Source organism: Danio rerio, chromosome 15, assembly GCF_052040795.2.
Source record: "Danio rerio strain M-AB ecotype USA chromosome 15, GRCz13ab, whole genome shotgun sequence".
Lineage (NCBI taxonomy): Eukaryota > Metazoa > Chordata > Actinopteri > Cypriniformes > Danionidae > Danio > Danio rerio.
In genome coordinates, this window is record NC_141035.1 from 1,759,208 (window position 1) to 1,786,740 (window position 27,533).

The 27,533-nt window shown below is 41.2% G+C and overlaps 2 protein-coding genes across 14 annotated transcripts; one reads left to right on the forward strand and one right to left on the reverse strand.

Moving 5' to 3' along the window:
- The first annotated feature begins 891 nt into the window (after nucleotides 1-891).
- Nucleotides 892-9,208, forward strand: fam124b (family with sequence similarity 124B). 6 transcript variants are annotated; one of them, XR_015508925.1, is made up of 4 exons: nucleotides 892-1,121; nucleotides 2,778-3,559; nucleotides 5,910-6,882; nucleotides 7,035-9,208. XR_015508925.1 is itself a non-coding variant. In XM_087283605.1 (3 exons), exons 2-3 carry the CDS (start codon nucleotides 2,786-2,788, stop codon nucleotides 6,462-6,464), a joined length of 1,329 nt encoding a protein of 442 aa, XP_087139731.1. In that variant the 5' UTR covers nucleotides 892-1,121; nucleotides 2,778-2,785; the 3' UTR covers nucleotides 6,465-9,208. The 6 variants fall into 6 exon arrangements, 2 of the variants coding, with proteins under 2 accessions (XP_087139731.1, XP_087139730.1); XR_015508924.1 differs by having other exon boundaries at nucleotides 5,910-6,879; XR_015508923.1 differs by lacking the exon at nucleotides 892-1,121 and adding an exon at nucleotides 1,146-1,360.
- Nucleotides 8,745-27,146, reverse strand: mmp28 (matrix metallopeptidase 28). 8 transcript variants are annotated; one of them, XM_087283577.1, is made up of 9 exons: nucleotides 27,053-27,146; nucleotides 26,191-26,265; nucleotides 23,663-23,739; nucleotides 21,839-22,026; nucleotides 18,743-18,964; nucleotides 17,005-17,250; nucleotides 12,905-13,048; nucleotides 10,677-10,841; nucleotides 8,745-9,650 (listed from the first exon to the last, which is right to left on the reverse strand). In XM_087283577.1, the coding sequence occupies exons 2-9, from the start codon at nucleotides 26,254-26,256 to the stop codon at nucleotides 9,253-9,255; spliced, it is 1,506 nt and encodes a 501-aa protein (XP_087139703.1). In that variant the 5' UTR covers nucleotides 26,257-26,265; nucleotides 27,053-27,146; the 3' UTR covers nucleotides 8,745-9,252. The 8 variants fall into 8 exon arrangements, with proteins under 8 accessions (XP_087139703.1, XP_087139704.1, XP_087139702.1 ...); XM_087283578.1 differs by lacking the exon at nucleotides 27,053-27,146 and adding an exon at nucleotides 26,530-26,710; XM_087283576.1 differs by lacking the exon at nucleotides 27,053-27,146 and adding an exon at nucleotides 26,320-26,356 and having other exon boundaries at nucleotides 26,191-26,226.
- Nucleotides 27,147-27,533: the final 387 nt, after the last annotated feature.

A 27,533-nucleotide genomic window follows, 5' to 3' on the forward strand; every position in this document is an offset into this window, starting at 1 on the left:
TAAACGTCTCGACCATGTCTACATGCCTAAATGCAGTGAGTTGCTGCCATGTGATTGGCTGATTAGAAATGTGTGTTAACAAGCAGTTGGACACTAATAAAGTGGCCGGTGAGTGTATAATGGATGTATGAAATCTATTGTCCTCAAGTAAACAAAAAAACTGCCACAATAAAAATGTCTTGTCATTAAAAATAATTTTAGCATTAATAAATATTAAATTATTATATTTACATTTTTAAATTTAATTTCAGGCAGCTACGCAACAGATTTTGAGCCCCCCTTAAGCAATATTAGATTTAGATAGTCTACAGAACAGACCTCTGTTAAACAACGACTTGCCTAATTACCCTCCCAATTACCCTAGTGAAGCCTTTAAACGTCACTTTAAGCTGAATATTAGTGTCTTGAAGAATATCTAGTCTAATATTATGCGCTGTCATCATGACAAAGAGAAAACAAATCAGTTATTAGAAATGAGTTATTAAAACTATTATGATTAGAAATGTGCTAAAGAAATCTTTGTTTAAAAAAATGGAGAAAAAATATACCGTGGGGCTTCTTCAACTGTATATAACCTATATATATTTTTTTTTTCTAAGGTGGCTAATAATATTGACCTTAAAATCTTTCTACTTGACTGCTTTTATTCTAGCCAAACTAAAAGAAATAATACTTACCCCCAGAAAACAAAAAGAGTAAATACTATGGAATTTTCCACATCACTTGAAAAATATTTGACTTCATAAATAATTTGGCTAATAATTTTGACCTCAGCTCTACATAAATCACGCTACTATTAGTACAATCAAACCCCCCTCTACCATCTTTAATTGGTGAATTTTGCAGTCTGATGATGACAGCCATCTGCTGGGGTTCAGTCCCCCTATTGTCAGAACTGAAGCCCTTCCCCCGACTCCAAACCACCGCTCATTTTGCAGCCGAGTTCTCCAAATACACACGATGTGCTAACCTTGAGATAAAACACAACGCTGCAGCACTCGTGTTTAATGTGTTTATGTACAGTACACCGGATTATCATGAATTATAAACGCTGAGGTGACGTCAGGGTGAACTCGACTCTTACGGACTCCTTTTCCTTGACCAGTCGGACTTTCTCTGAGGTAAAACCGCACTACTTTATTATGTTTATTACTTTATTGTGTGCTCTGTTATGACTTCACGTTGAGTTAGCGGACAGGGCTAAACAACATCCACATCCACTCACTTTATGTATGTGTGTGTGTGCGTGTTTGCGTCTCCATGCAGGAGAAACACATAGCAACCGACGGTGGCGTGTGTTTAATGACGTCAGCAGCACCACAAACATCTTTTATCGTCATAATATGCCTCTTTCGTTGCGGTAAGCAAGTTTATAAAACGTTAGTAGTGTTTTGGCTACATCATCCGAATTAGCCGTGTAGTTTGTATCCAGACCGCGAGCATTTGTTATATGTTTGAATTAAACGTGATAGTTTTGTAACAGACTGTGGCGTGTGCTTTATGACGTCAGCAACATCGTAAACATCGTTTTATCGTTATAAAATGTTTATTTCGGTGCGGTTAGCATGTCAAATGATGGTGTTTTAAGTTAGCTACATAATCCAACTTCAGTCCAGAATAATCCAGACCATCAACATTTGTATCCAGTAAAATGTATTATTTGTCACGTTTAAATTAATTAAACATGATGGTTACATCCAGGGCTTGACATTAACACCTGCCAACCAGCCAAATGCGGGTAGATTTTAGCTGAAGCTGGTTATTTTATTTATTTATTTATTTTTATTAATGCTTAAAGAACAACATTTAGAACAATACAAGAAGAAATGGAGGAAAAACACACACACACACACACACAAAATAATAATAATAAATGTCATACATAGTTTTATGTATAAAACATATGTTTAGTTTTATGTATACAGCTATATTTTGCTTGCTTTGACACATTATTTAAATTTTGTGGTGAGGAAATAATTAGTTCGGTGTGGCCAGAGAAAAAAATAAATTGTAAATCTTTAGTGTTGAGCCGGGCGAGGCAGTGGCGCAGTAGGTAGTGCTGTCGCCTCACAGCAAGAAGGTCGCTTGTTCAAACCTCGGCTCAGTTGGCGTTTCTGTGTGGAGTTTGCATGTTCTCCCTGCCTTCACATGGGTTTCCTCTGGGTGCTCCGGTTTCCCCCACAGTCCAAAGACATGCGTTACAGGTGAATTGGGTGGGCTAAATTGTATGTGTGTGTGTGTGGATGTTTCCCAGAGATGGGTTGTGGCTGGAAGGGCATTTTATTAAGGTGCATCCATATAAATGGCCCACTGCTGAGACTGCAGTTCTGCACAAGACTTTTGGCCAGCGGAGAAATTAAAATGGTCTTGCCCAACTGAGTCTCGTTCTCTCAAGGTTTTTTTTCTTCACTCACCTATCAGTGTTTTTTTCCCTCTCCGCTGTCGCCTCTGGCTTGCATGGTTCAGGATTGGTAGAGCTGTGCATCGATGGATTTGCTCTTCAGTGTTTGGACTCTCAGTAATGACTTTAAAGCACACTGAACTGAGCTAAACTGAACTGAACTTAAACACTAAAAACTGAACTACTCAGATCCAGTGACTATGACCATTTATGTGAAGCTGCTTTGACACAATCTACATTGTAAAAGCGCTGTACAAATAAAGCTGAATTGAACTGAATATTAGATGAGTCAGTACCAAAGACAAATCTAAAGCTCATCTAACAAATAACTGAGGATCCCCTGCCAAATGATGTTATATCTCTGTCTGTATTTCAGCTGACCTCATGGCTAACCCCGATACAGATTTGCTCCTGGTCACCATGCACTTGCTGACCAACCCCGGCGACTCTCTCCTACTCCAGCACACCCTTGACTGCCTCCTGAAGTGGGTTCGTCCGGGTCTCAGACTCTTCCACGTGTCTGAGCGGGCCTGTCCCATCCATGCCTATGACAGAACCAACCTGTGCCCTGCATCCGGCTACCCGTCACATGCGGTGACCATATTCCTGCACGAGTCCTACGGAGAAGAGCGTATTCTTAGGGTGCTGGAATTTCTGCAGTGTCCACCCTGGCAGTATCATCACACTGAAAGCTGCGGTGCTAAAGAGAGCGGAGTTTATATTACATCCAGCAGCACCCTACTGAAGCCCTACTTCATGCCCAGCCGGGACTACTACAGCCTGGGCACTGGAATGCCGGTGTGGGGGGTGCGGTCGGTGCACTACGGAGAGGAGTTAGTGCGCGTGACTTTGCACAGTAGCTTTGATAACTATGAGGACATCGTGCGTTTATATGAGACGGTCCTGCAGAAGAGGGCGGAGGAGCAGAAACCGGGCTTTTGCTGGTTTACTCTGCTTGCAGAACAAGGGTTTAGCCTGCAGTTGGCCATCAAGCAGCTCTCGCCGGGGGTCCGCGTGGAGCCTTGCCAATCCGCCGTGCTGCAGTTTAGAGTGCGAGAGATCGGACAGCTTGTCCCCTTGCTGCCTAACACCTGCTCGCCTATCAGTGCTACCCGATGGCACACTGAAGACCTGGACGGGAACAAGATCCTCTTTCAGGTAGGTCAGCACTTTCTACTGTAGGAAAGGCAGAATTATTCATCCTCTTTTTCAGATGTTTCCCAAATGATGTTGAACAGATTTAGGATTTTTTCACAGTATTTCCTCTAATATTTTTTCTTCTGGAGAAAGTCTTATTTGTTTAATTTCGGCTATGATAAAAGCAGTTCTTAAATTTTTTAAAAGCCATTTTAAGGCTAATATTATTAGCCCCCTTCAGCAATATTAGTTTTGGATTGTCTCCAGAACAAACTGACTGACACAATGCGATTTATTACTGAAATTGTAAACAATATTTATAATACAATTATTAAACAGGGTGTCCGCGGGGTCTTAAAATGTAAATTTTAGGCTTTAAAACGTCTTAAATTAACACAAATATAGTGTTGTAGGTCTTAAATCCCACCCAGTCAGACTGACGACATTCATCCAGTCACCAACAATACATTCATTTTCTTTTCTTAGTCCTTTTATTAACCAGGGGTTGCCACAGTGGAATGAACCGCCAACTTATCCAGCATATGTTTTATGCAGTGGACGCCCTTCCAGCTGCAACCCAAAACTGGAAAACACTCATACACTACGGCCAATTTAGTTAATCTATTCCCCTATAGCGCATGTGTTTGGACTGTGGTGGAAACCGGAGCACTCAACGGAAAGAACATGCAAACTCCACACAGAAATGCCAACTGACTCAGCTGGAACTCCAACCAGCCTTGAAGCTGTGAGGCGATCGTACTACCCACGATAATTGTTTTAAAAAATTAAAAACTGCTTTTATTCTAGCCGAAATAAAATAGATAAGACTTTCTCCAGAAGAAAAAATATGATAGGAAATACTGTGAAAAACTCCTGAATCTGCTCAACATCATTTGGGAAATATTTGAAAAATATTCAACTGTATATATTTGATCTTTCATATAATTGTGCCTTTAATAATAAATATACATTTAATAATGTTCAACTTGTCTTTTTTGACACATTAACATGGATATGAAATAACTACATTAGATTTTTTGTTGTTGTTGCAGAAAGCAAAAAACAAAACAAAAAAAAACAACAACCGGGATATTAGAAATAAAATCCTCAATGGCTAGCCCTGTACAAGTCTAAAAATCCATTTATAATGGTCTTAAAATTAATTAATTCATTCATTTCTTGTCGGCTTAGTCCCTTTATTAATCTGGGGTCGCCACAGTGGAATGAACCGCCAACTTATCCAGCAAGTTTTTACGCAGTAGATGCCCTTCCAGCCGCAACCCATCTCTGGAAAACATCCACACACACTCTCATACACTACAGACAATTTAGCCAACCCAATTCACCAGTACCGCATGTCTTTGGACTGTGGGGGAAACCGGAGCACCCGGAGGAAACCCACACGAAGGCAGGGAGAACATGCAAACTCCACACAGAAACGCCAACTGAGCCGAGATTCAAACCAGCGACCCAGAGACCTTCTTGCTGTGAGGCGAACGTGCAACTCACTGCGCCACTGCTTCGCCGGTCTTAAAATTGTCTTAAAAAGTCTTAAATTTGACTTGATGAACCTGCAGAAATCCTGTTGAAGTAAATGCACAAAAAAGACAATTATTTCATGATAACTGACACTGAATGCACAGCCCAAGTTTAGCCCAGCCATCTGTGTTTAGACTTCTTTTAAACGCATGGAAAAAAAGCATGCTGGGGTTGAATGGATGTTCAGTTTTTTGGGCAGGTATAAGTAGGGCCGGACAGAATCTGCAGACATTTCTATTTGGTTCATTTTTAATTGTAAACCCTGCAGATTTATGCAGAGTGGTTTTGAGAGTAAACAAAAAACAACTAAAACATGAAATAAAAATAACTTTTATTGAAGGTTTAAATGGCAAATCCAGTTAGATTCACTTGTTTGGTAAAGCAAAGCAAGTCTCATATAACAGATCTACTAAAGACAGAAGACATTACATCCTATAAACATTTGCATATCAGTCAATAATATTACTGAAACCAATATATAATCGGGTGGCGCAGTGGGTCATTTGGCATTTCTGTGTGTTTGCATGTTCTCCCCGTGTTGGCGTGGGTTTCCTCCGGGTGCTCTGGTTTCCCTCACAGTTTAAACACATGTGCTATAGGGGAATTGATCAACTAAATCGGCCGTAGTGTTTGAGTGTCTCCCAGTTTTGGGTTGCAGCTGGAAAGGGCATTCACTGCAGAAAACATATGTTGGATAAGTTGGCGGTTCATTCCACTGTGGCGACACTAAATTAATAAAGGAACTAAGCAGAATGAATATGAATATAGCTAAATGAAAATGAATAATTACCCCAACACTGCTAATGAATCATGCCTTCTTCCACTCCTCCAGGTGAAACCTCCAGCTCAGCCCCAGGCCTCCCACACCTCGGCTTTCCCCCTGAGTGGCGCCAGTCTTCCCTCCAGAATTCGGCTGCGGAGCTCCGGTGCCTCCAGACCCTCCACATCTCCCTGCAGGACACCATCTCATATGAAGGAGCAGATGACGGGACGCTCTTGTGTGGATCTGCTGGAGCCCCGTGTGCTGAGATCGGGGACGTGTGGAGGAGAGAGTATGGGTTCAGACGGGGCGGGCAGCACTCCTCCGGGAAGCTCCTGTTACTCGTCCCAGCGCAGTAGCCCTGCAGGCCTGTCCGCTAGCTGGTATGAGCCAATGATGGCCTCTGAATCCTCCATACCCTGCCTCTTGCTGGAGGAGGAGGAGGAGGATTCGGAGACTAATGTGGACACGGGCTGTGCCGTACACACACAGTCCGCTCTGGTGACTCTGAGTAGAGACCTGAGACACGGCCTGGAGGAGGCAGAAAACTCAACAAGTATTTTAACAGAAACACAGAACTCACAGAGCCGCCGTCTGCATGCTCAAGTAGATGAGTTCTTCATTTGACTCTTTACATTAAGGGGCCGTTCACATAATGTAACGAAGGCCAGCTAGTAAGTGCTGTGCAGGTAAACATCACTCCTCTGACCTCTAAAGATGCTCTAGCGACTGATGCTAGAGGCCGTGGCCTTTAGCCTCCTTGTTAGAGCAACTGACTCCCATGCGGAAGGTTGCTGGTTCGATACCAGCTCGGAGCGGGGTTGGGTGGCGTAGGACTGGCGGGGTTACACATGCGAAAGTGCATTATTCCCAATGGAGGCAGGTGGCTTGCATTCTCCAATCTCATCTAGCTGCATTTCAGTACTGTTTTATATGCCCTTCACTCGCTAACTTCCCATGGATGTACGTCATTGATTAAGGTACACAAGCGTGCACTACTGGCGAAGCATCTGAATGGGGTTTAATGGAATGCACTATACCAGCGGTCACCAAACTTGCTCCTGGAGGGCCGGTGTCCTGCAGATTTTACCTCCAACCCTAATCAAACACACCTGAACAAGCTAATTAAGGTTTTAAAACGTATACTAGAAACACCCAGGCAGGTGTGTTGAGGCAAGTTGGTGCTAAAACCTGCAGGGACACCGGCCCTCCAGGACCGAGATTGGTGATCCCTGCACTAGACCCCTGAGCACTTGGGAACTACACTGTTGTGACCGTGTCACATTGCATTCTGGGACATATATGTTGGAGTGGACATATGAAGCCGACTCTCTCCCTGGGTCAAAATTGTCTAGCGTATGTAAACGTAAACTTCCCTTGTTCACTTCATGAGGGGAATCACACATTAATGACTCGTTTCCACTGACTGGTACAGTACAGTACGGTTTGGGTCGGGTCTCCTTTATCAGGCTTGCATTTCCACTACCAAGGGTACCCTTTGGTGGGCGTGGTGTCTGACAAAGTTTCAGTCACATCATTCTCGCTCGAGGAAATGTCTGCAATAAAGCTGCACAGGTCGTTCACATATCATAATGAGCAGCACTTCTCACAAAACAGATGCTTTACACACATAAATACTTCTGTATATATGTTTAATACTTACTGTTCTATGAACATGATTATAACTGCAGATCAATGACAGCGCAAAATTGCCTGCTGTCTGTAATTATATAAAATAAATAAATAAATGAACATATATGAACAAATACAGCCCCTTATAGTCACCGATATGATACCAACTACAGAAGAACTACACACAGCAGACATTTAGTCCTTATTTAGGCTCAAAACAACACAAAGTATAGCCTACAGTCAGTGAAAACCTCTCATCTGTGTCTGAAATCTTCAGCAGCACATGTAGCCTCTGTTAGAGAGTCACTCCATCATTCTAAGTTCATATTAGTCCAAAAGGTGATGATAAAAATTAAAGCAGTTTGTTCATGTTTGCTGGAGAAATAATGTGCTCCTTTTTTCCGGCTTCTCCTTTGTTTTTTCGCGCGTCACTCTCGCGTTTGTCAGTGTCTGACAGGATCGGGTTTCAAAAGCACGCCAATAATCAAGCGCACGTTATTATCATGAGCTCAAGAAGTTTGTTATTTCAGATATAGACGCGCGGCGAGCGCAAGCAAGAAAGCGAAACCACTCGAAATTCAGACTGGCTCGTAAAAAACTAAGGGGCACAGGGTGAATTCTGCTCTTCTTTTTGGCTTTGTGACTGTTCAAGACGTCGACACGGTTTGTTTGAGCCCGGATTGACCATGGCTCATTATTATATGCATATCGCTGTAATCTCTCGCTGTGTATTTCAAACATGGCGGGTCCTTTGTTTAAATTCTGGCTTGTTGCGTAAGCGAATGACGTATCTCTGTAAACCAATAGCGTTCAGCTGCGCTTCTAGCTCCGCCTTTTAGTACCCTATCTTGTGTTTGGGACCCTTTTGAAAGGGTGCCGAAAAAGTGGTACGGTACGGTTTGGTACGCCTTTTGACAGTGGAAACGGCCATAAAAGCGTACCGAACCATACCGTACCATTCAGTGGAAACAGGCCATAAAAGGTTCAAGAAACCCTGAAGCACAGTTTTTGAGATTGATTAACTAAATTGTCCTTAGTGTATGTGTGTGAATGAGTGTGTATGGATGTTTCCCAGAGATGGGTTGCAGCTGGAAGGGCATCTGCTGAGTAAAACATATGCTGGATTAGTTGGCGGTTCATTCCGCTGTGGCGACCCCAGATAAATAAAGGGACTAAGCTGAAGAAAAATGAATTAATGAATGAAATAATTTTGCTTTCCAAAAATCAAACTACTGGTTTTAAAAAGTGTCTTTAGACTTGAAACAAGACAAAACCTTTAAGTAAAAAATTTATTTTTCCAGTGGAAATGATGACAGATTTAAATTTTTTTTTGAGTGATCTCTTTAACAATCCATTTTATACTTTATTCAGTCATATATCCTGAAAGTGCGAGCATTCCCTGTAGCTTTTTTGCTAAATACACAACCAAAAACATATCATTTAAATATAATTCTTTAGAATATATAATCAAATTAATTTCCCAGTGAGGGGTTGCAGCTGGAAGGGCATCCGCTGTGTAAACGTGCTGGATAAGTCGGCGGTTCATTCCGCTGTGGCAACCCCGGATTAATAAAGGGAGTAAGCCGACAAGAAAATAGTAAATGTTGGTTTTAGTGTGAATGATCCCTTTAATACTGTAAATAAATGCAGTTTGTCTCCCTCTTGTGGTCACAGTAGCTCCTTGTCCTGTAATGATATTTTCCCTAGTTTTCGTTTCCCACATCAGCAGATTATTTAGCTTGTTTTAAGAGAAACATGACTTCTTTTGTATGCATTATACGTATCACAGCTCATTGTCCAGTAATGATGGAGTTTTCTGGCAGCCGATCCACTGCAGGCTGTCTGCCCACCGTCCAGCCGCAGTAATGCGCAGCTTCCCAATGTCTAACCTCCAATACTGCTGCTCTTTAAAGAAATAAAGCATCCCGTCAGGCCTTGTCAGGGCCCCGTTTACCTCTCGCGGGACCCCCTTCCAGTCCCTCAGAGGACGAGGGTAGTACAGCTCCATGCTGAGAGACCTGGGGTTCAGGACGAGGTAGCGGGATCCTTTAAAGAGCACCAGTTGACCCAGAGGCTGGTAAAAGAAGGCACAGTCTACGTGTTTAGGCAAACCCAATGCACTGCTCCTCTTGGGGAATCCAGGGTCCAGATTAGATCCGGAGTAACGCCACATCCGACGTCCTGACCAGGAGAACAAACAAAAGAGACGCGTTGAAGAAATGCATCATTAACCCTTGTGTGCTGTTGGGTCGTGTTCATCCACTCTGGCCGGATTTTGAGTCTCAATTTAGCTACAACTTTCTCTGTGTTTTAGCAAATGGGGGGATTTTTGGCAACAAATCTTATTTTGGTGCATATTTTAGGGGAAATGCTATGGGTTTTCAAAAACTCAACAACACACTCAAATTTACTACCCTTTCCTTTGTCAACATTGATATGAAAATAAGCCGCTCAGAACACAGTCAACACAGTGAGTGTACACCCACCGGCCACTTTATTAGGTACACCTGTCCAACTGCACATTAACGCAAATTTCTAATCAGCCAATCACATGGCAGCAACTCAATGCATTTATGCATTTAGACATGGTCAAGACGATCTGCTGCAGTTCAAACCGAGCATCAGAATGGAGAAGAAAGGGGATTTAAGTGACGGATGGTCGGAATTTGGTGCCATCATCATGAAAGCATGGATCCATCCTGCCTTGGATCATCAGCGGTTCAGGCTGGTGGTGGTGGTGTAATGGTGTGGGGGAGATTTTCTTGGCATAAAGCATCTCAAACTGGTTTCTTGAACATGAAAATTAGTTCACTGTACTCAAATGGCGGAGGAAATCCACACGTACACGGGGAGAACATGTAAACTCCACACAGAAATGCCATCTGACCCAGCCAAGGCACCAGCAACCTTCTTGCTGTGAGGTGATCGTGCTACCCATTGCACCATCGCACCGTACAAATTAGCAAGGATTATTTTACAGTACACACACAGCAAAAAGGTCACTGGTTCGAGTCCCTGGGTCAGTTGGCGTTTCTGTGTGGAGTTTGCATGTTCACCCTTTGTTGCCGTGGGTTTCCTCCGGGTGCTCCCCCGGGTGCATTTATTTTAAAGATTAAAACAGGCTTGAGATTGTAATCGGTAAAACGTAAGCTATCAAACTTACTCTGCATTGTTTTGGGAAACTTTCTAAAGTGTGCATGGTCCTACCTTTAAAGAAGTATAGCTTTCTGTCTAGTGGATTGAAAGCAGCAGCTTCAATGGTGACAGACAGCTGTGGCCAGCGGGTCTGCAGCAGACAAGGATCGCTCACACTGCCGTTAGACACCGACCAGAAACGATAGCCCTGGAACACCAGCACGGCCCCATTCTCATCTACAGAAAAAAACACAGATAATCAAACACTGCATCCCAAATCCTATAGTGCCAACCTGATTTTGCTGGATTACATCTATCTTGATCCTGGAACAACATTCCAATCAGCCTATCAGAATTCAGGGATGCGTTTACTGTTTATGGCAAGTTTAGGCTTACGATTATGCACTTCTACATGGTTGCAGGGGCGCAACTACACATTTACTGAGGGGTATGCGGGTTCAAGTTGATTACATTTTAAAACAAAAATGATGTTCCAGGATCAACATGGATAATGGCTAATTCAGGATCGCATCGTACTTGGCAAAATCATGGTTTGAATTTCCAGTTCAGGGCTCAACAATAAGGACTGCCCGGTGGCCCAGGGCCAGAGTGAGAGACACTTGGGACAGTAGACCGGATCATTACTGGCCCGATTGGGACAGTGCTGCCTTGTCACTAACATTTAATTTGTCTGTGACTATTTATCAATTGCGTGCATTTTAAGTTTGCGCTTTTAAGTCTTTAAACACTACCTTCTCTGTGATGTCGTAAACACCATATTGCTTTCCGGTTCCTCTTATCTGATTGAGAATTCTATTTTTTTCCGTAACCTGGTAACCAGTACAGCGAAGAAATGGCAACATGGTGGCAACATCACATTCTAAGGCTAAAAGAAAATGTTTCTAACATCTTGGAAGCAGAAATTTACGTGTGAACAACGCAACAAAACAAAAAAAAAACACAGTTGCACAGTTTGCCGTCAGTTTGACAAGTCAGCCATACTTTGTTTAATAATTTCAAACCGCAATAAAATACCTCCACATTTTCCATACTTTTCTTTTCTGTTTGCTTTAATTTACAATTTTCTAAAAGTATTAAAATTCTAGATTCACAGACTTTATTTTTGACACATTATTTAAAATAACTTCCCTTTTTTTTGTTGGTGGGGCCAGTGAAAATTTTGGCAGGGCAAGTAAAAATCTAAACCACTGCCCCGATCAGACCCATAGAAAAAATCCTTAGCGTTAAACCCTGCAGTTAGTAAAAAAATATAAGTGTTTCAACTATATTCGCTGTTTAGCGTGTAAGTTAATAAGTGCAGAAGTACATTACTGTATAGTGCCAAGCTGATTTCAAAAAGTAGGACATGCTGCTGGATTGACATCTATATTGATCCTGTTGCACCTGCAGACCAGGGGAAACTTAAACCCCTCCCCCACTCACTAATACACTGCAGCAGACAGCGGGGGATGGGTTTGCATTATTTATTGAAAAATAAGGGCTTACATTTTTTTTTCACAACAATAACAGACAATGTCTGACACATATAGTCGACCAATCACATCAGACTGTCATCAAATCAATCACCACAGATTAGCTTCACACAAAAAATGAGGAAAAATGAATCCCCGAACAAATCAAATGGGAGTCGTTGGAATATTTAAAGGGCACCTATTGTGCAAAAATCACATTTATAAGGGGTTTAAACACAGTTGTGTATGAATATAAGCAGCCTCTAATTGTAAACATGTATTAATTGTATTTTTTAATAATCAGACTTGATAAAATCAGTCTGCAGAAACACTTTGATTGACATTCTCCCGCTGTACGTGTACGGGGAAAGCCCCGCCCACTAGTGACCATTTCTCCCTCATTAGCATAAACAGCTCTGAGTGAGAAGCAGCCGTGCGCCATTAGAGTTTTAAATCTGCCGCTATGCTGACACACAGGCATCTGTAGCTCCGCCCACTTCTGAAAAGAGCACTCATTTTAATTTAAAGCGACAGTCACCAAAACAGCACAATTAGGATTAAAGCCTAAATGGGTCAGTTTGAGATATCTATAAAACATTATTTGTGAGGTATTTTAAGCTGAAACATACACAATAGGGACATCAGAGACGCATTTTACAAAAAAGCTGCATAACAAATGTACTTGAAGTACAAATAAATGCATATTATAAAACAATCAAAGTGTCGACCTTGCATACATTTCAGCCTGTTAAACTAAACTACGAGCTTGTATAATGCAGAATAGTTGTACTTAATGATACAACTTTCATTTAAATGTCTTGCTGTTACCTGTGGTGATGGCATCAAAGAAACCGTGACAGTAATTGGGTGTGAGGGAACTTTCTCTGGGGTCTTGAGAAATCTGCCAGTCCTGCATGGTCCATCTTAAAGCCCGCCCCACCAACTGCTGCACTGTGTCCCCGGGTGGTTTGCCTGCACACACATGCAAAATTCCAACGTGTATGACACTGCTGTGCACAGATATTTCCCAATCATAACAGTGCATGTCTATGGTAGTTGCGAAAGAGGAAGTGCTTTGAGGAAGCCCAAAAATGCTAAATATTATTACAAAGCACATTTTTGAACATAGTATACACTTCCTGGCAGAATTATTGTCGCCTATCCAAGTTTTAGCAACAGCAAATAATAACTTGACTTTTAGTTGATCATTTGATGTCAGAAGTGGCGTATATGAAAGGTGAAGGCCTCTAGATTTTGCTTATTTGAGCACAATAAAATCTGATCATGCCTTGATTATTAATGATTTGATCAGGACAGTGCGGTCTGACTCTGCTCAGACTAAAGTGTCATCACTGAACAGAAATAATGTCCAGTATAGAATATAAAGTCCTGCTGCAGTGGAGACAGAATGAATATTGTGTCTGACTCCATCATGAGCTTGGAGGACTGCATCCATACATCTCTGACATGACTCAAATCACTGATTAATAAAGTCATCTGAAATGAAGAAGAAAGCCTTCTTGCAGGACTCACAGAACTCATCAACATTATTTGGATTAATCTTCAATGCCTCCTCCTCCATGCTCAATAATGTTCATATCTGGTGACTGGGCTGGCCAATCCTGGAGCAGCTTGACCTTCTCTGCTTTCAGGGGCTTTGATGTGGAGGCTGAAGTATGAGAAGGAGCGCTATCCTGCTATCCTTGGGGGTCTTGATGGGCTGCCTAGGTCGCCTCTATGGATGCGCCGGCCCTGATTACACCTGAAAGTACATAATTTAAAAGCATGGTTCCCCCCAAAACTATTTACCATCTACCTCAAGTGTCTTTATGGGGTTTCTTTCGTCTGATGAACACAAAAGAAGATATTTTGAAGAGTGCTGAAATACCATTGACTTCCAGAGTAGGAAAAACAAATACTATGGAAGTCAATGGTTTCCAGCTTTTAGAAATATCTTCTTTTGTGTTTATCAGAAGAAAGAAACCCCGTACAGGTTTAGAACAAGTAAAGGAAGAGTAAATAATGTTTCGGGTGAACTATCCCTTTAAATTGAACACATTAAACTCAGCTTGTCTGCACGGTGACCTCACAGCAAGATGGTCGCTGGTTTGAGTCTCGGCTGGGCAAGTTGGCATTTCTGTGTGGAGTTTGCATGTTCTCCCCATGTTTGCGTGGGTTTCCTCCAGGTATTTCGGTTTCTGATTGATTAACTAATTTGGCCGTAGTGTATGAGTGTGTTTGTGTGTGTGTGTGTGTGTGTGTGTGAGTGAGTGTGTATGGGTGTTTTCCAGTGCTGGGTTGCAGCTGAAAGGGCTTCCATTGTTGAAAACATATGCTAGATAAGTTGGCGGTTCATTCCACTGTGGCGACCTCCGAAAGAAAATAAATGAATGCACACAAAGTAAAATTAAATAAAACATCAAAATTCCTCTGACAAACATCTGTTATTGTGGTGAAGGAATGCAGTCAGACGGTGCCTTCTCTGATAAACATGAGCATGAACACACACACACACTCATGTGTGTTTAGCACATATGCATTTGAAATAGCTTTATGTGATGACTTATGTGGCTCTCCTGTTGCTTTAGGAATAAGTGCATATGTAGTGTTGTGTGAAAATGACTGTTCGCTTGCAGAATGATCCTGATATTATTATATGACTGACTGAAATACTTGATTTTGATTGGTCTATACCAGTGTTTTTCAAAGTCTAAGACAGTGGGCCTCCCTTTTGACACAACTTATCCATTGGCGCCCCCCTCCTCCCAAACATGCACGCACACACACACAAAATTCTGGAGGTTTTCTTGCTATCTCATCATGCTTGGTTTCAAGGTGTCGCTGAAGTTTAGCGGGTCTCATGCTGTCATTAGCCAAAATATCTTGACAAACCACACATAAAAGTCGTGGTTTATCAGCTGGTCCTGTCCACGTAAATCCTAAACTCAAATACTGATCATCATATCGTCGTCTTTTGGGTTTAAGCCCTGAACTTGAAGGCTTTGAATCAGGGGTTCTCAGAAACCGATCCATTGCATTAGCAGCATGATTAGCAGGCATATACCTGTATTGGCAGGCTTGCCAAACAGAAGCGAATTCACTGCTATGGCCTTCTGGGTAAAAAAGGTTTTCTTATTTTTGATGTATTATTTTTTTTAGCTTTGTTTAATTAAAACGTTTAAAATAATAAAAAATACATATAATAATTAAACTTAATAATTATTTTTATTATATAATATTTTTTCCCGCGCCTCCCCTGACATGCTTTGGCACCCCCCAGGGGAGGCGCGCCTCACACTTTGAAAACCCCAGTTGAAGATTTACAGATTCAGGCATTTTTCACAGCATTTCCTATAATATTGTTTCCTCTGGAGAAAGTTTTATTTGTTTTATTTCGGCTAGAATAAAAGCAGTTTTAACATCATTTTAAGGTCAATATTATTCGCCCCTTCAGCAATATTAGTTTTGGATTGTCTCCAGAACAAACCACTGTTATACAATGACTTGCCTAATTACCCTAACTTTACCCTAATTACCCTAGTGAAGCCTTTACATGTCACTTTAAGCTGAACACTAGTGTCTTGAAGAATATCTATGCACTTTTTATTTAAATAACTTTATTTGCTCTGTTAATTTTATATATGCATGTAATTTGTAAAAATTGTATGCAGATGCAATGCATTAAAAATATTATTTTTATTTATCCTAAATTAATGAATTATTTTGAAGTCATTTAGTGATATTCATATCGCAAAATGTATTGCAGAAAAGGGCGGCATTGTGGCCTCACACCAAGACGTTGCTGGTTTGAGTCCTGGTTTAAGTTTGCATGTTCTCCCCGTGTTGGTGTGGGTTTCCTCCGGGTGCTCTGGTTTCCCCCACAGTCCAAACACATGCGCTATAGGGGAATAGATTAACTAAACTGGCCGTAGTGTATGAGTGTGTGTGTATGGGTGTTTCCCAGTGCTGGGTTGCGGCTGGAAGGGCATCCGCTGCTTAAAACATATGCTGGAATAGTTGGCAGTTCATACCACTGTGGCGATTGCTGATAAATAGGAGACTAAGCTGAAGGGATATGAATGAAAAACATAATACCACAATGTTAGATCTTTCCAATATTGTGCAACCCTGGAGTCTGAGAGTCACTCTTCTGTCAAGTTTGTTTGTTCGGGGTTTTGTGGTGTTTGCACGTTTCCACTCAACTTCTCTAAATGAGAGCCCAGATCTGGACGCTGCGGGTAGTGATGGTATGTGCTGAAGATGGATGGTGTGTCGTTTGTTTTCTTGAAAGCACGACGGCGTGTGTAAACCTGCCTGACACATACTTGAGAAACGCTTGACAGCTTTGACTGGCCTGGAATTGTTAGTTGTGTTTGTCAGAGCAGATATATGTTTACAGAATTATATCCTGCATATTTTTCCCCAATTTCTGTTTAGTGGAGAGTAGATTTCTTCAACACATTTCTAATTATAACAGTTTTAATAGCTCATCTCTAATAACTGATTTCTTTTCTCTTTGTCATGATGACAGTAAATAATATTAGACTAGATATTCTTCAAGACACTAGTGTTCAGCTTAAAGTGACATTTAAAGGCTTCACTAGGGTAATCAGGGTAAAGTTAGGGTAATTAGGCAAGTCATTGTATAACAGTGGTTTGTTCTGGAGACAATCCAAAACTAATAATGCTTAAGGGGTGAATAATATGGACCTTAAAATGAGGTTAAAAAACTGCTTTTATTCAAGCCGAAATAAAACAAATAAGACTTTCTCCAGAAGAAACAATATTATAGGAAATGCTGTGAAAAATTCCTGAGTCTGTTCAACATCATTTGGGAAATATCAGACAAAAACATTCACAGTAGGCCTAACAATTCTGGCTTCATTTGTATGTGATTTTACTATTACTGGTACAGTGTGTTTGTTTACCATAGAGCTGTTGTACGGCAGTGATGTCGTCCCAGCTGAGCACAGCATTGGAGCTGATCTTCTTATAGTACGGGGACATGAGAGCGTGACGGACCGGCGAGTGCACCAAACCCAGAGTGTGGCCAATCTCGTGCGCCGTCACCAGGAATAGGTTGTGTCCTTTATAACCGCTCAGCGTCCAGCGCTCAGACATGTCAAAATGAGCTTCACCGCGGAATGGGAAAAACGCATGAGCCAGAGCACCACCTGATGAATACACACAGAGATAGCTGAAAAACAACCTAGTAAAAAAAGAAAAAGACAAACCGCACATTGAAGGGTTAATTCACGCAAAAAAGAAAACTCTGTCATCATTTGCTCAACAATCACCTGTTCAAAACCTGTTGGAGTTTCTTTCTTCTAATACCTGATAGCTCCGCCCTAAAGCACTGATAGCTCCACCCTATAAATGACTGATAGCTCCGCCCTAAAGCACGGATAGATCCACCCTATAAATGACTGATAGCTCCGCCCTAAAGCACTGATAGCTCCACCCAATAAATGACTGATAGCTCTGCCCTAAAGCAGTGATAGCTCCACCCTATAAATGACTGATAGCTCTACCCTAAAGCAGTGATAGCTCCACCCTATAAATGACTGATAGCTCTACCCTAAAGCACTGATAGCTCCACCCTATAAATGACTGATAGCTCCGCCTTAAAGCACTGATAGCTCCACCCTATAAATGACTGATAGCTCCGCCCTAAAGCACGGATAGCTCCACCCTATAAATGACTGATAGCTCCGCCTTAAAGCACTGATAGCTCCACCCTATAAATGACTGATAGCTCCGCCCTAAAGCACGGATAGCTCCACCCTATAAATGACTGATAGCTCCGCCTTAAAGCACTGATAGCTCCACCCTATAAATGACTGATAGCTTCACCGTAAAGCACTGATAGCTCCACCCTATAAATGACTGATAGCTCCGCCCTAAAGCACTGATAGCTCCACCCTATAAATGACTGATAGCTCCGCCCTAAAGCACTGATAGCTCCACCCTATAAATGACTGATAGCTCCGCCCTAAAGCACTGATAGCTCCACCCTATAAATGACTGATAGCTCCACCTTAAAGAATTGATAGCCCCGCTCTAAATTACTGATAGCTCCGCCCTAAAGAACTGATAGCTCCACCCTAAAGGACTGATAGCTCCACACCAAATGACTGATAGCTCCGTCCTAATAGACTGATAGCTCCACCTTCAATAATAGTGCCACTTTAAAGCATTGATAGCTCCGCCCTACAGGATTGATAGCCTAACCCTAAAGGACCGATAACCCCACCCTAATGACTAATAGCTCCGCCCTAAAGCACTGATAGCTCCGCCCTACAGGATTGATAGCCTAATCCTAAAGGACCGATAACCCCACCCTAATGACTAATAGCTCCGCCCTAAAGCACTGATAGCTCCGCCCTACAGGATTGATAGCCCAACCCTAAAGGACCGATAACCCCACCCTAATGACTAATAGCTCCGCCCTAAAGCACTGATAGCTCCGCCCTACAGGATTGATAGCCTAATCCTAAAGGACCGATAACCCCACCCTAATGACTAATAGCTCCGCCCTAAAGCACTGATAGCTCCGCCCTACAGGATTGATAGCCTAACCCTAAAGGACCGATAACCCCACCCTAATGACTAATAGCTCCACCCGAAAGAAAGACGCTAGGAAAGCAAAGAAAAGACAGACAGCACCTGGTCCATCAAAAGCGTTCCCTGCCCCATCGTTGTGTTCTCCATCATAGAAGGCGAGTCGTATGTCTGCTGGCCCCTGATGGAGCTCCAGGAACTGCAGTCCGGAGGCATTACTCCACAGCTGGAACGCTGCACTCACTGCCAGATGCACCTGACTGGTAGAAAGGCTCCGGGGCCAGTTCAGGATGCGGTAGCTCAGCTGTTTCTTCTGCCATTTCTCCCCTGTGGAAACCAGAACAAATATCCAAATGTTACAGGTCAATAAAAAGTCAATAGCTTTTCATGTCTATCACAGCTCTGCCTGTGGATGAGCTCAAATATGCACAAATAGCAACAGCAAACCAATGAGGGTCACTCGAGAACTGTTTTTTGCATTGAGAATATTTTATGTTAGTAGTGAAAACTGACATCAGGTAATACAAACATTCTCAGAGCAATGTTCTGCTCAGCGCAGGTAAGTCAGTGTAAACAAGAGCCGGTGTATGTGTGAATTTGCCTGTACAGCATGTGTAAACAGTGGATATTCTAACCAGGTTGGCATGTAAACTCAAGGCATAGATAGTAATTATGACTCCAACAGCATTTAGCAAGTATTAATGATTATATCAAAACTCCTCAACCCTGAAAAACACTCAGAGACTAAACTAAAGCTGCATCCCAAATGGTACACTATACACTATGCACTCATGCACTATGTACTTACACTTACACACTCAACAGCATAATATATGTATGTAGTGTCGTCCCAAACGAAACACTAATGTTTTTTTACTAAGCGGAAATTCAAACCGCTTCCCCGATGATCTTTGACGGTCGCCAAATCAGTGAAATAAACGACCGAATTATCAAATAATACCTGCCGTGAGTATAACCACATTCACCATCAGGAGGCGCTATAATCACTCTCTTGAATGAATTTTGGATGGTGAAAGCAAAATTCTCCTATTCATTTTCTTGTCGGCTTAGTCTGTTTATTAATCCGGGGTCGCCACAGCGGAATGAACCGCCAACTCATCCAGCAGCGGATGCCCTTCCAGCCGCAACCCATCTCTGGGAAACATCCACACACACATTCACACACTACGGACAATTCACCTGTACCGCATGTCTTTGGACTGTGGGGGAAACCGGAGCACCCGAAGGAACCCCACGCGAACGCAGGGAGAACATGCAAACTCCACACAGAAACGCCAACTGAGCCGAGGTTCGAACCAGCGACCCAGCAACCTTCTTAATGTGAGGCGACAGCACTAACTACTGCACCACTGCTTCGCCACCATCCAAAATAGATAAAGTTATCCAACATGTTCGCCCGATAGCTCCGCCTCTTCCGCTACATAAGCAAACCTGTGGTCGTTGAGTGCGTGAGGTGTCCATCATTTCACACTATATTTTACCGGCTGAATGAGTGCATCATCCGGGTAATTAAAGTGCTCTTATTATTTTTAGAGTTTTCAGTGTGAACGCACTACTGACACTACTTATACTACAAAATGGCGTAGAATAGTGCATAAGTATGCGATTTGGGACGCAGCTTAAGACAACTGAACTGAGGCCATTGCCAATTCGCATTTTATCCATCTTAAATAGCATTCGAGAATTCATGTGAAAAAAAAGTATGCCAAAGGTTCCTAGATCGTCGACTATTTTAACAAAGGCTCATTCTGAAAACGGAGCCCTATATACATTTCCGGAGATCGCAAATTATGTAGCTAGAGGTTCTTATGGCTGCATATCATTTTTAAAATAAATGCAACCTCAAGTGGTTTCGTGAAAACAAAAACAAAGAAATGTAGCTCCTGGGATGCATTTGGCGCTCTCCAGAAATGTATATAGAGGTACATAATGGATTGGACTATTTCTAGTAGAAACTGGAAGTGTATAGGCGTCCATGCTCTAACCGCTAATATTACCTACGATACATTGCGTATTGGTTGCTAATTTGATTAGAACTACAAACCTGAGTAAAAAGTGTAAACAAACTACAAACATGGTGGACACGAGATACCAACCATCAAGTAGAGGAGACGCTTCAGTAAAGAGGTTTGAATGGCTATTAATTGAAAACTAGCCAACTGAAAAATCAGCAACAACAATTTAAACTTATATAAAAGCGTTATATAAAGGATTCTAAATAAAAGAAGAGCAGTTTCTACCAAAACAGCAAAACCCTTTCTAGGTTTTTTATGTAGGCTTGTGTTTTACAGTGCTGTTAAAATACTAAAAAATGTCTCTGTTAATGTTCTCAAACAATTATATTTCATTTAACAAAGTCACACAAGTGCCAATTTCACATCCGTCACATCCATAATCAAGTTCTTCCCTCATAAATGTAAAATAAAATAATATAAAATCAATGATGTTTGTGGGCGAAGCAGTGGCGCAGTAGGTAGTGCTGTCGCCTCACAGCAAGAAGGTCGCTGGTTCGAGCCTTGGCTCAGCTGGCATTTGTGTATTTCAGTTGGCATTTTTGTTATTTCTCCACTTGTGTGGAGTTTGCATGTTTTCCCTGCGTTCACGTGCTCCGGTTTCCCCCACAGTATAAAGACATGCGGTACAGGTGAATTGGGTAGGCTAAATTGTCCATAGTGTATGAGTGTGTGTGTGAATGTTTCCCAGAGATGGGTTGCGGCTGGAAGGGCATCTGCTGCGTAAAATCTTGCAGGATAAGTGGCGGTTCATTCCGCTGTGGCGACCCCGGATGAATAAAGGGACTAAGCCGACCAGAAAATGAATGAATGAATGGTGTTTGTTCTACTGTGAGCAACTCTTATCCTGTAGATGATCAATATTTCCTTTGGGTTTGTGCAGGTTAATTCACAGAATATGATGTAGACTGTAAATTTGCAGTCTGTTTTGGTCACATCTTAATGCATGCTTATTTCCCTTATTTAATATATAAGACATGTTTACAGATTGACATTTTTCTGACCTTATGACTCTGTGGTTAGTAGATTTGGGAAATAAAAACAGACGTTCTAATATAATGTTAACATAGACTCTCTCTGTCAGCTTATGTTGTGAGTTTTCACGGCAAATGTCTCATCCATGACGCTGGAATTGCTCAGAAGCTACTAAATGCGTGAGATTATTTACCTAACTGAGTGTAACGCTTCTTACGGAGATGTTGCCCATGTCTGCCCGTAAAGATGCCGTTTATTCTGTCCTGCCAGGCATCAATGCTACCCGCGTCTGTAACCCCACAGCGGGGCGATGCCATCTTTTCCAAAGTCGCAGCGTCCAGATGGCCAGTGACAGGCAGCCAAGACAACCACTGAAACTCTCTGAGAACAGACCACAGGAAGGAATAGCTGCACTTCACTAGGGCAACACAGCATATCGCAAAACTATCTTTGTATTATTGTATTATGTATAGAGCTTAACACATCCTTGTGTAGCTTTTTTACCAGGATAAATGTTCGGTGCAACAATTTAATGCGGTACATATTTTAATTTAATCTTTCTTTTGTTTGTCATTGCTTAAAAATGAATGGAAAAACGTTTTTTACATTTGTGTTGAAATTTTTACCTGTATCACTTGTAGGACTGCACTATATACAGGTGAAGTCAGAATTATTCGCCCCCTTTGAATTTTGTTTTCTTTTTAAAACATTTCACAAATAATGTTTAACAGAGGCGACGTAGTGGCGCAGTGGGTAGCACGTTTGCCTCACAGCAAGAAGGTTGCTGGGTCGCTGGTTCGATCCTCGACTCAGTTTGCGTTTCTGTGTGGAGTTTGCATGTTCTCCCTGCGTTCGCGTGGGTTTCCTCCGGGTACTCTTGTTTCCCCCACAGTCCAAAGACATTTGGTACAGGTGAATTGGGTAGGCTAAATTGTCCGTAGTGTATGAGTTGGCGGTTCATTCCGCTGTGGCGACCTCAGATTAATAAAGGGACTAAGCCGACAAGAAAATGAATGAATGAATGTTTAACAGAGCAAGAAAATTTTCACAGCATGTCTGATCATATTTTTTCTTATGGAGAAAGTCTTATTTGTTTTATTTCGGCTAGAATAAAAGCAGTTTTAAATTTTTTTAGAACCATTTTAGGGACAAAATTATTAGCCCCTTTAAGCTAATTTTTTTTCTCGATAGTCTACAGAACACACCACTGTTATACAATAACTTGCCTAATTACCCTAACCTGCTGTGGCGAGTCCACCGATGCAACGTCACCGTGGTCCCGGATCCACATCAATTCCCTCATCATCAACCCTAATCAAACACAGCTGAGACCCATCAAGAGACATGGATATAAGCCGCGACCAACCCAGAGACTGTGAGCTTCATTTTTACTCAAATGACTCCCTGGCTGATATCTGTGTCTCTTTTTCTCCCACAGCGGACTCAAGCAGCTGACCATCCCCACTCTCTCTCCTACCTGCACGGCCTCACCCTTTACCCCGGAACCTCTACACTCTTCCCGGCCAGAAGACCGAGCGATCGCTCCGCCCTACACTCTCAGCACCCCTGTAAATAAATCGACCTCCAGAGCAAAGTGTAAAAATCTACCGCTGCTTGCGTGTGTTCTCTATATCTCGCTACACTGCCTAGTTAACCTAGTTACCCTAGTTAAGCTTTTAAATGTCACTTTAAGCTGTATAAAAGTGTCTTGAAGAATATCTGGTCTAATATTATTTACTGTCATCATGGCAAAGAGAAAATAAAAATCAGTTATTAGAGGTGAGTTATTAAAACTATTATGATTAGAAATGTGTTGGAGAAATCTGCTCTCTGTTAAACAGAAATTGGGTAAAAAAGGGGGGCGAATAATTCAGGGGCTAAAAATTCTGACTTCATCTGTATAGCAAAATGATCATGATCAGCTTTGGCTTTTAGCACTCCTGTCTCTCTATTTAATGTACTTCAATGAAATACAGAGTAAAAGACCCAATAGGTGCTAAAACGTCACAGTATTCACCTGATAGCAGTCTTGACTTCAGCTGTGCGGTAAGTTTCGTTGTCTTTATACAGGTATCCATACTGCTCCAGAAAGCCCTGCACACAAATGCATCCTGTCATGCTGCCTGTATATCAATATTCATTCATTCATTTTCTTTTCGGCTTAGTTTCTTTATTAATCTGGGGTCGCCACAGCGGAATGAACCGCCAACTTATCCAGCACATGTTTAGGGCAGCAGATGCCCTTCCAGCTGCAACCTATCTCTGGGAAACATACACACATACACTACGGACAATTCATCCAACCCAATTCACCTGTACCGCATTTCTTTGGACTGTGGGGGAAACCGGAGCACCCGGACACAATCTCACGGCAATTCGTAACTTTTTGATTCAGTGGCTAATTCGTATGAATTCGTACGATCTAATTAATACAATTTAGTATGATTTGCTTATCGCCCAATGACGGTTGGGGTTAGGTGCCACGCCTCCTTTTTAAAATCGTACATTTTTGTACAGCTGAACTTGTACGAATTACCCACTAAACTGGGAAAACGTAAAATACTTACGTTTCCTCGTGAGATCAGGCTGAGGAAACCCATGCGAACGCAGGGAGAATATGCAAACTCCACACAGAGACGCCAAGTGACCCAGCCGAGGCTCGAACCAGCCACCTTCTTGCTGTGAGGGGACAGCACTACCTACTGTGCCACTGCGTAGCCATCATTATTTATAATAATCTTAAATTACCTTGCTTAATGTGCTGATACGGTTCTTTTAAGGTTACACTCCAACACTCTTACATTACCACCAAAAGTTTGCTATAAGAACATTATATCTGGTCTTCAATAATTAATAAATATTAGCAGAAGACAGCACAGACGTATCAGTGCATTTACTCATGGATAGGCCCAGACGGAATCTGCGGACGTTTTTTGCTATTTCTGCTGAGAATTTTGGTAAAAATCTGCGGATTTCTGCGGAATTATTTTGGGAGTATCCAGCGGAGTATCATAACTAAAACCTTAACATATTAAATACAAAAGTAATACATTACTGAATAAAAACTGAATGAAGTCAGATTTACACATTTACTCAAGTAAATAAACAAAATTAATGATGGGCTAAAAATCTGCAGAAAATCTGCGGAATTCTGCGCGCTCAGATTCCGTGTGGGCCTAGTCAAGGATAAAGGCTAGCTGCGCTCTAAATAAAGCATTATTTGGGATGTAGCGCAGCCACAACAGACGCCAAAACCCAAATAAAGGAGATGAAGATCTGTCGAAATATGTGCTTTAGAAGATAACATGATAACACTTTAGATTAAGTAACGATTCACAGCATTCACTACTGGCTTATTACCTGGTTATTATAAAGATATGAACTGTTTAAGGCAAAGCAGTGGCGCAGTAGGTAGTGCTGTTGCCTCACAGCAAGAAGGTCGCTGGTTCGATCCTTGGCTCAGTTGGCGTTTCTGTGTGAAGTTTGCATGTTCTGCCTGCGTTCGCGTATGTTTCCTCCGGGTGCTCCGGTTTCCAAAGACATGTGGTACAGGTGAATTGGGTAGGCTAAATTGTCCATAGTGTGTGTGTGTGTGTGGGTGTTTCCCAGAGATGGGTTGCGGCTGGAAGGGCATCTGCTGCGTAAAATCATGTTGGATAAGTTGGCGGTTCATTCTGCTGTGGCGACCCTAGATTATTAAAGGGACTAAGCTGACAAAAAAATGAATGAATGAACTGTTTATGAGCACTTATAAAGTATGATCTTATTCTACATGCCTCGTCCTAGCCAATACCCAAACCTTAACCCAACTAATCCCTTACTATTATTAAGCAGCTAATTAGTTTGTTGAGCTAAAGTCTTAGTTGATGCTTTGTTAATAGCATGAATTGTACGTTAAAATAAAGTGTGACCAAAATAAATAATGATCATCAAAATGCTTTAGTGATAAAATCTTCTTATTACTGTAGTGCTTGTATGGAAATTGGTGTTGAAGATTATTTTGTTGAGTGAGAAAATAAAAACTTGCTGGATAAGATAGCGGTTCATTCCGCTGTGGCGATCCCGGATTAATAAAGCGAGTAAGCCGAAAAGAAAATTAAAGAATGAATGGATTTGTTTCTTTAAATTAACCCTATATAAATAAAAAATTGAGTTAATCCGTTTAATCATATTTATTGTAGGCTATATCAGATCTTTTCAGTTACACTATTGTCTGAATGTCACTGGATTCACGAAACGTAAATAACGTAAACATGAAGGGGAAATGTAATTACAGTACACTCACAATGGAAGAAAGCTCCTTTTGGATAGACTGCGGATTTTATGGCTGAGGCAATTATTCTGAACACAAAACAGCCTCTTTTTCCATCGCTGTAAGGCATGACAGGACAATACACGTCTCAGAAATGTTTGACTGCATCTGTATGACTAAACTATGCGCGCTGTTTTGAATTTAATCAACCGGAATACCCCTGCGTAGACGCTTTCCGTTTGGGAGAATACATTATCTTCGGACTAAATGAGGTAATTTCTCTGAGATCTTACCTGAGCAGGTGAGGAGATTGGAGAGCTGCAAGAGGTCTGAACACACAGCAGCAGCAGAAACATCATTTATGAACGCTGAAATGTGGTAAATCAAGTTACATTCATTTAAATATAAGAATAAATATATACAGCGAGTAACGCACAGCTGGACTGCTCTGACATCAGTGAGGTAAGAGAGAGCGGTTCACTATAAATTCTTTGGCTCGTTCCGCCTCCAAAACGCACGGGCGTCAACTGAGGCTCATCTACTTTACACTCATGATTTATAGCTTCACCGTGGAAGCCCGTTCCCGCCACTGAATTTTAAAAACAAACCGTTATTGCGTCATGCAAACTCACAATTCTGACATTTTTCCCCTCAGAAATGTTCGATGTAAACTCGAAATTGTCTGTTATTAAGTCAAAAGCGATATAATAGAAGTGCTACAACTGGCCTATTAATTTAATTCTAATTACTAATCTTGAAACCTTTATCAGATAAAAAGTTTATCCTACTCAGGTGAGCATATACATTTATTACGCTTGCCATAATACACAGTTACAGAAGCCAAAGAAAAACCAATGTCAAAGAGCTCTATAAAGCAAACGCTGTTCACATCAATGATTATGTCCAAGAAAATTAGTATTTTCAGCTAATTTCAGTACACATTTAATTTAAACAAGTTAGCATTAAGTGAAACTGTTGGTACTGTTAGTGGAGTTGTTTTGTTGTGTGACAAAGCAATGGGCACACTTTTTTTAAAACTACCTTTCAGAGATGCTGAACACTATCAACCGGAATATCTCTGCTTAGACATTTTCCGTTAGATGTATACATCATCTTCTGACTTAAAAATTTGAGGTAATTTCTCTGAGGTCTTACCTAAGCAAGTGAGGACTGTAGAGTTGCAAGAGATCTGAATACACAGCAGCAGCAATAATATCTTCATTTATCAACGCATTCACCGTTTATTTATGAATGCTGAAATGTGGCAAATCAGAAGTTACATCCAATTAAAAAAATATATATATATATATATTATATATAATATATACACATACATATATATATATATATATATATATGTATATATACACACACATATATATATATATATATATATATATATATATATATATATACACACACACATATATATATATATATATATATATATATACACACACACACACATATATATATATATATATATATATACACACACACACACACACATATATATATATATATATATACACACACACACACACACATATATATATATACACATATATATATATATATATATATATATATATATATATATATATATATATATATATATATATATATATATATATAT

What these genes read in the sequence shown, in the direction of transcription:
- fam124b (XM_087283604.1), top strand. Translation starts at nt 1,261, where the DNA reads ATGCAGGAGAAACACATAGCAACCGACGGTGGCGTGTGTTTAATGACG. An exon ending in AATATGCCTCTTTCGTTGCG is followed by an intron (nt 1,361 to 2,777) that starts GTAAGCAAGTTT and finishes TCTGTATTTCAG; the next exon opens with CTGACCTCATGGCTAACCCC. An exon ending in GGAACAAGATCCTCTTTCAG is followed by an intron (nt 3,560 to 5,909) that starts GTAGGTCAGCAC and finishes CCACTCCTCCAG; the next exon opens with GTGAAACCTCCAGCTCAGCC.
- mmp28 (XM_087283576.1), bottom strand. Translation starts at nt 26,352, where the DNA reads ATGTCAGAGCAGTCCAGCTGTGCGTTACTCGCT. An exon ending in CCAGCTGTGCGTTACTCGCT is followed by an intron (nt 26,227 to 26,319) that starts GTATATATTTAT and finishes CTGTGTGTTCAG; the next exon opens with ACCTCTTGCAGCTCTCCAAT. An exon ending in GAAGTCAAGACTGCTATCAG is followed by an intron (nt 22,027 to 23,662) that starts GTGAATACTGTG and finishes GTCTGTTCTCAG; the next exon opens with AGAGTTTCAGTGGTTGTCTT.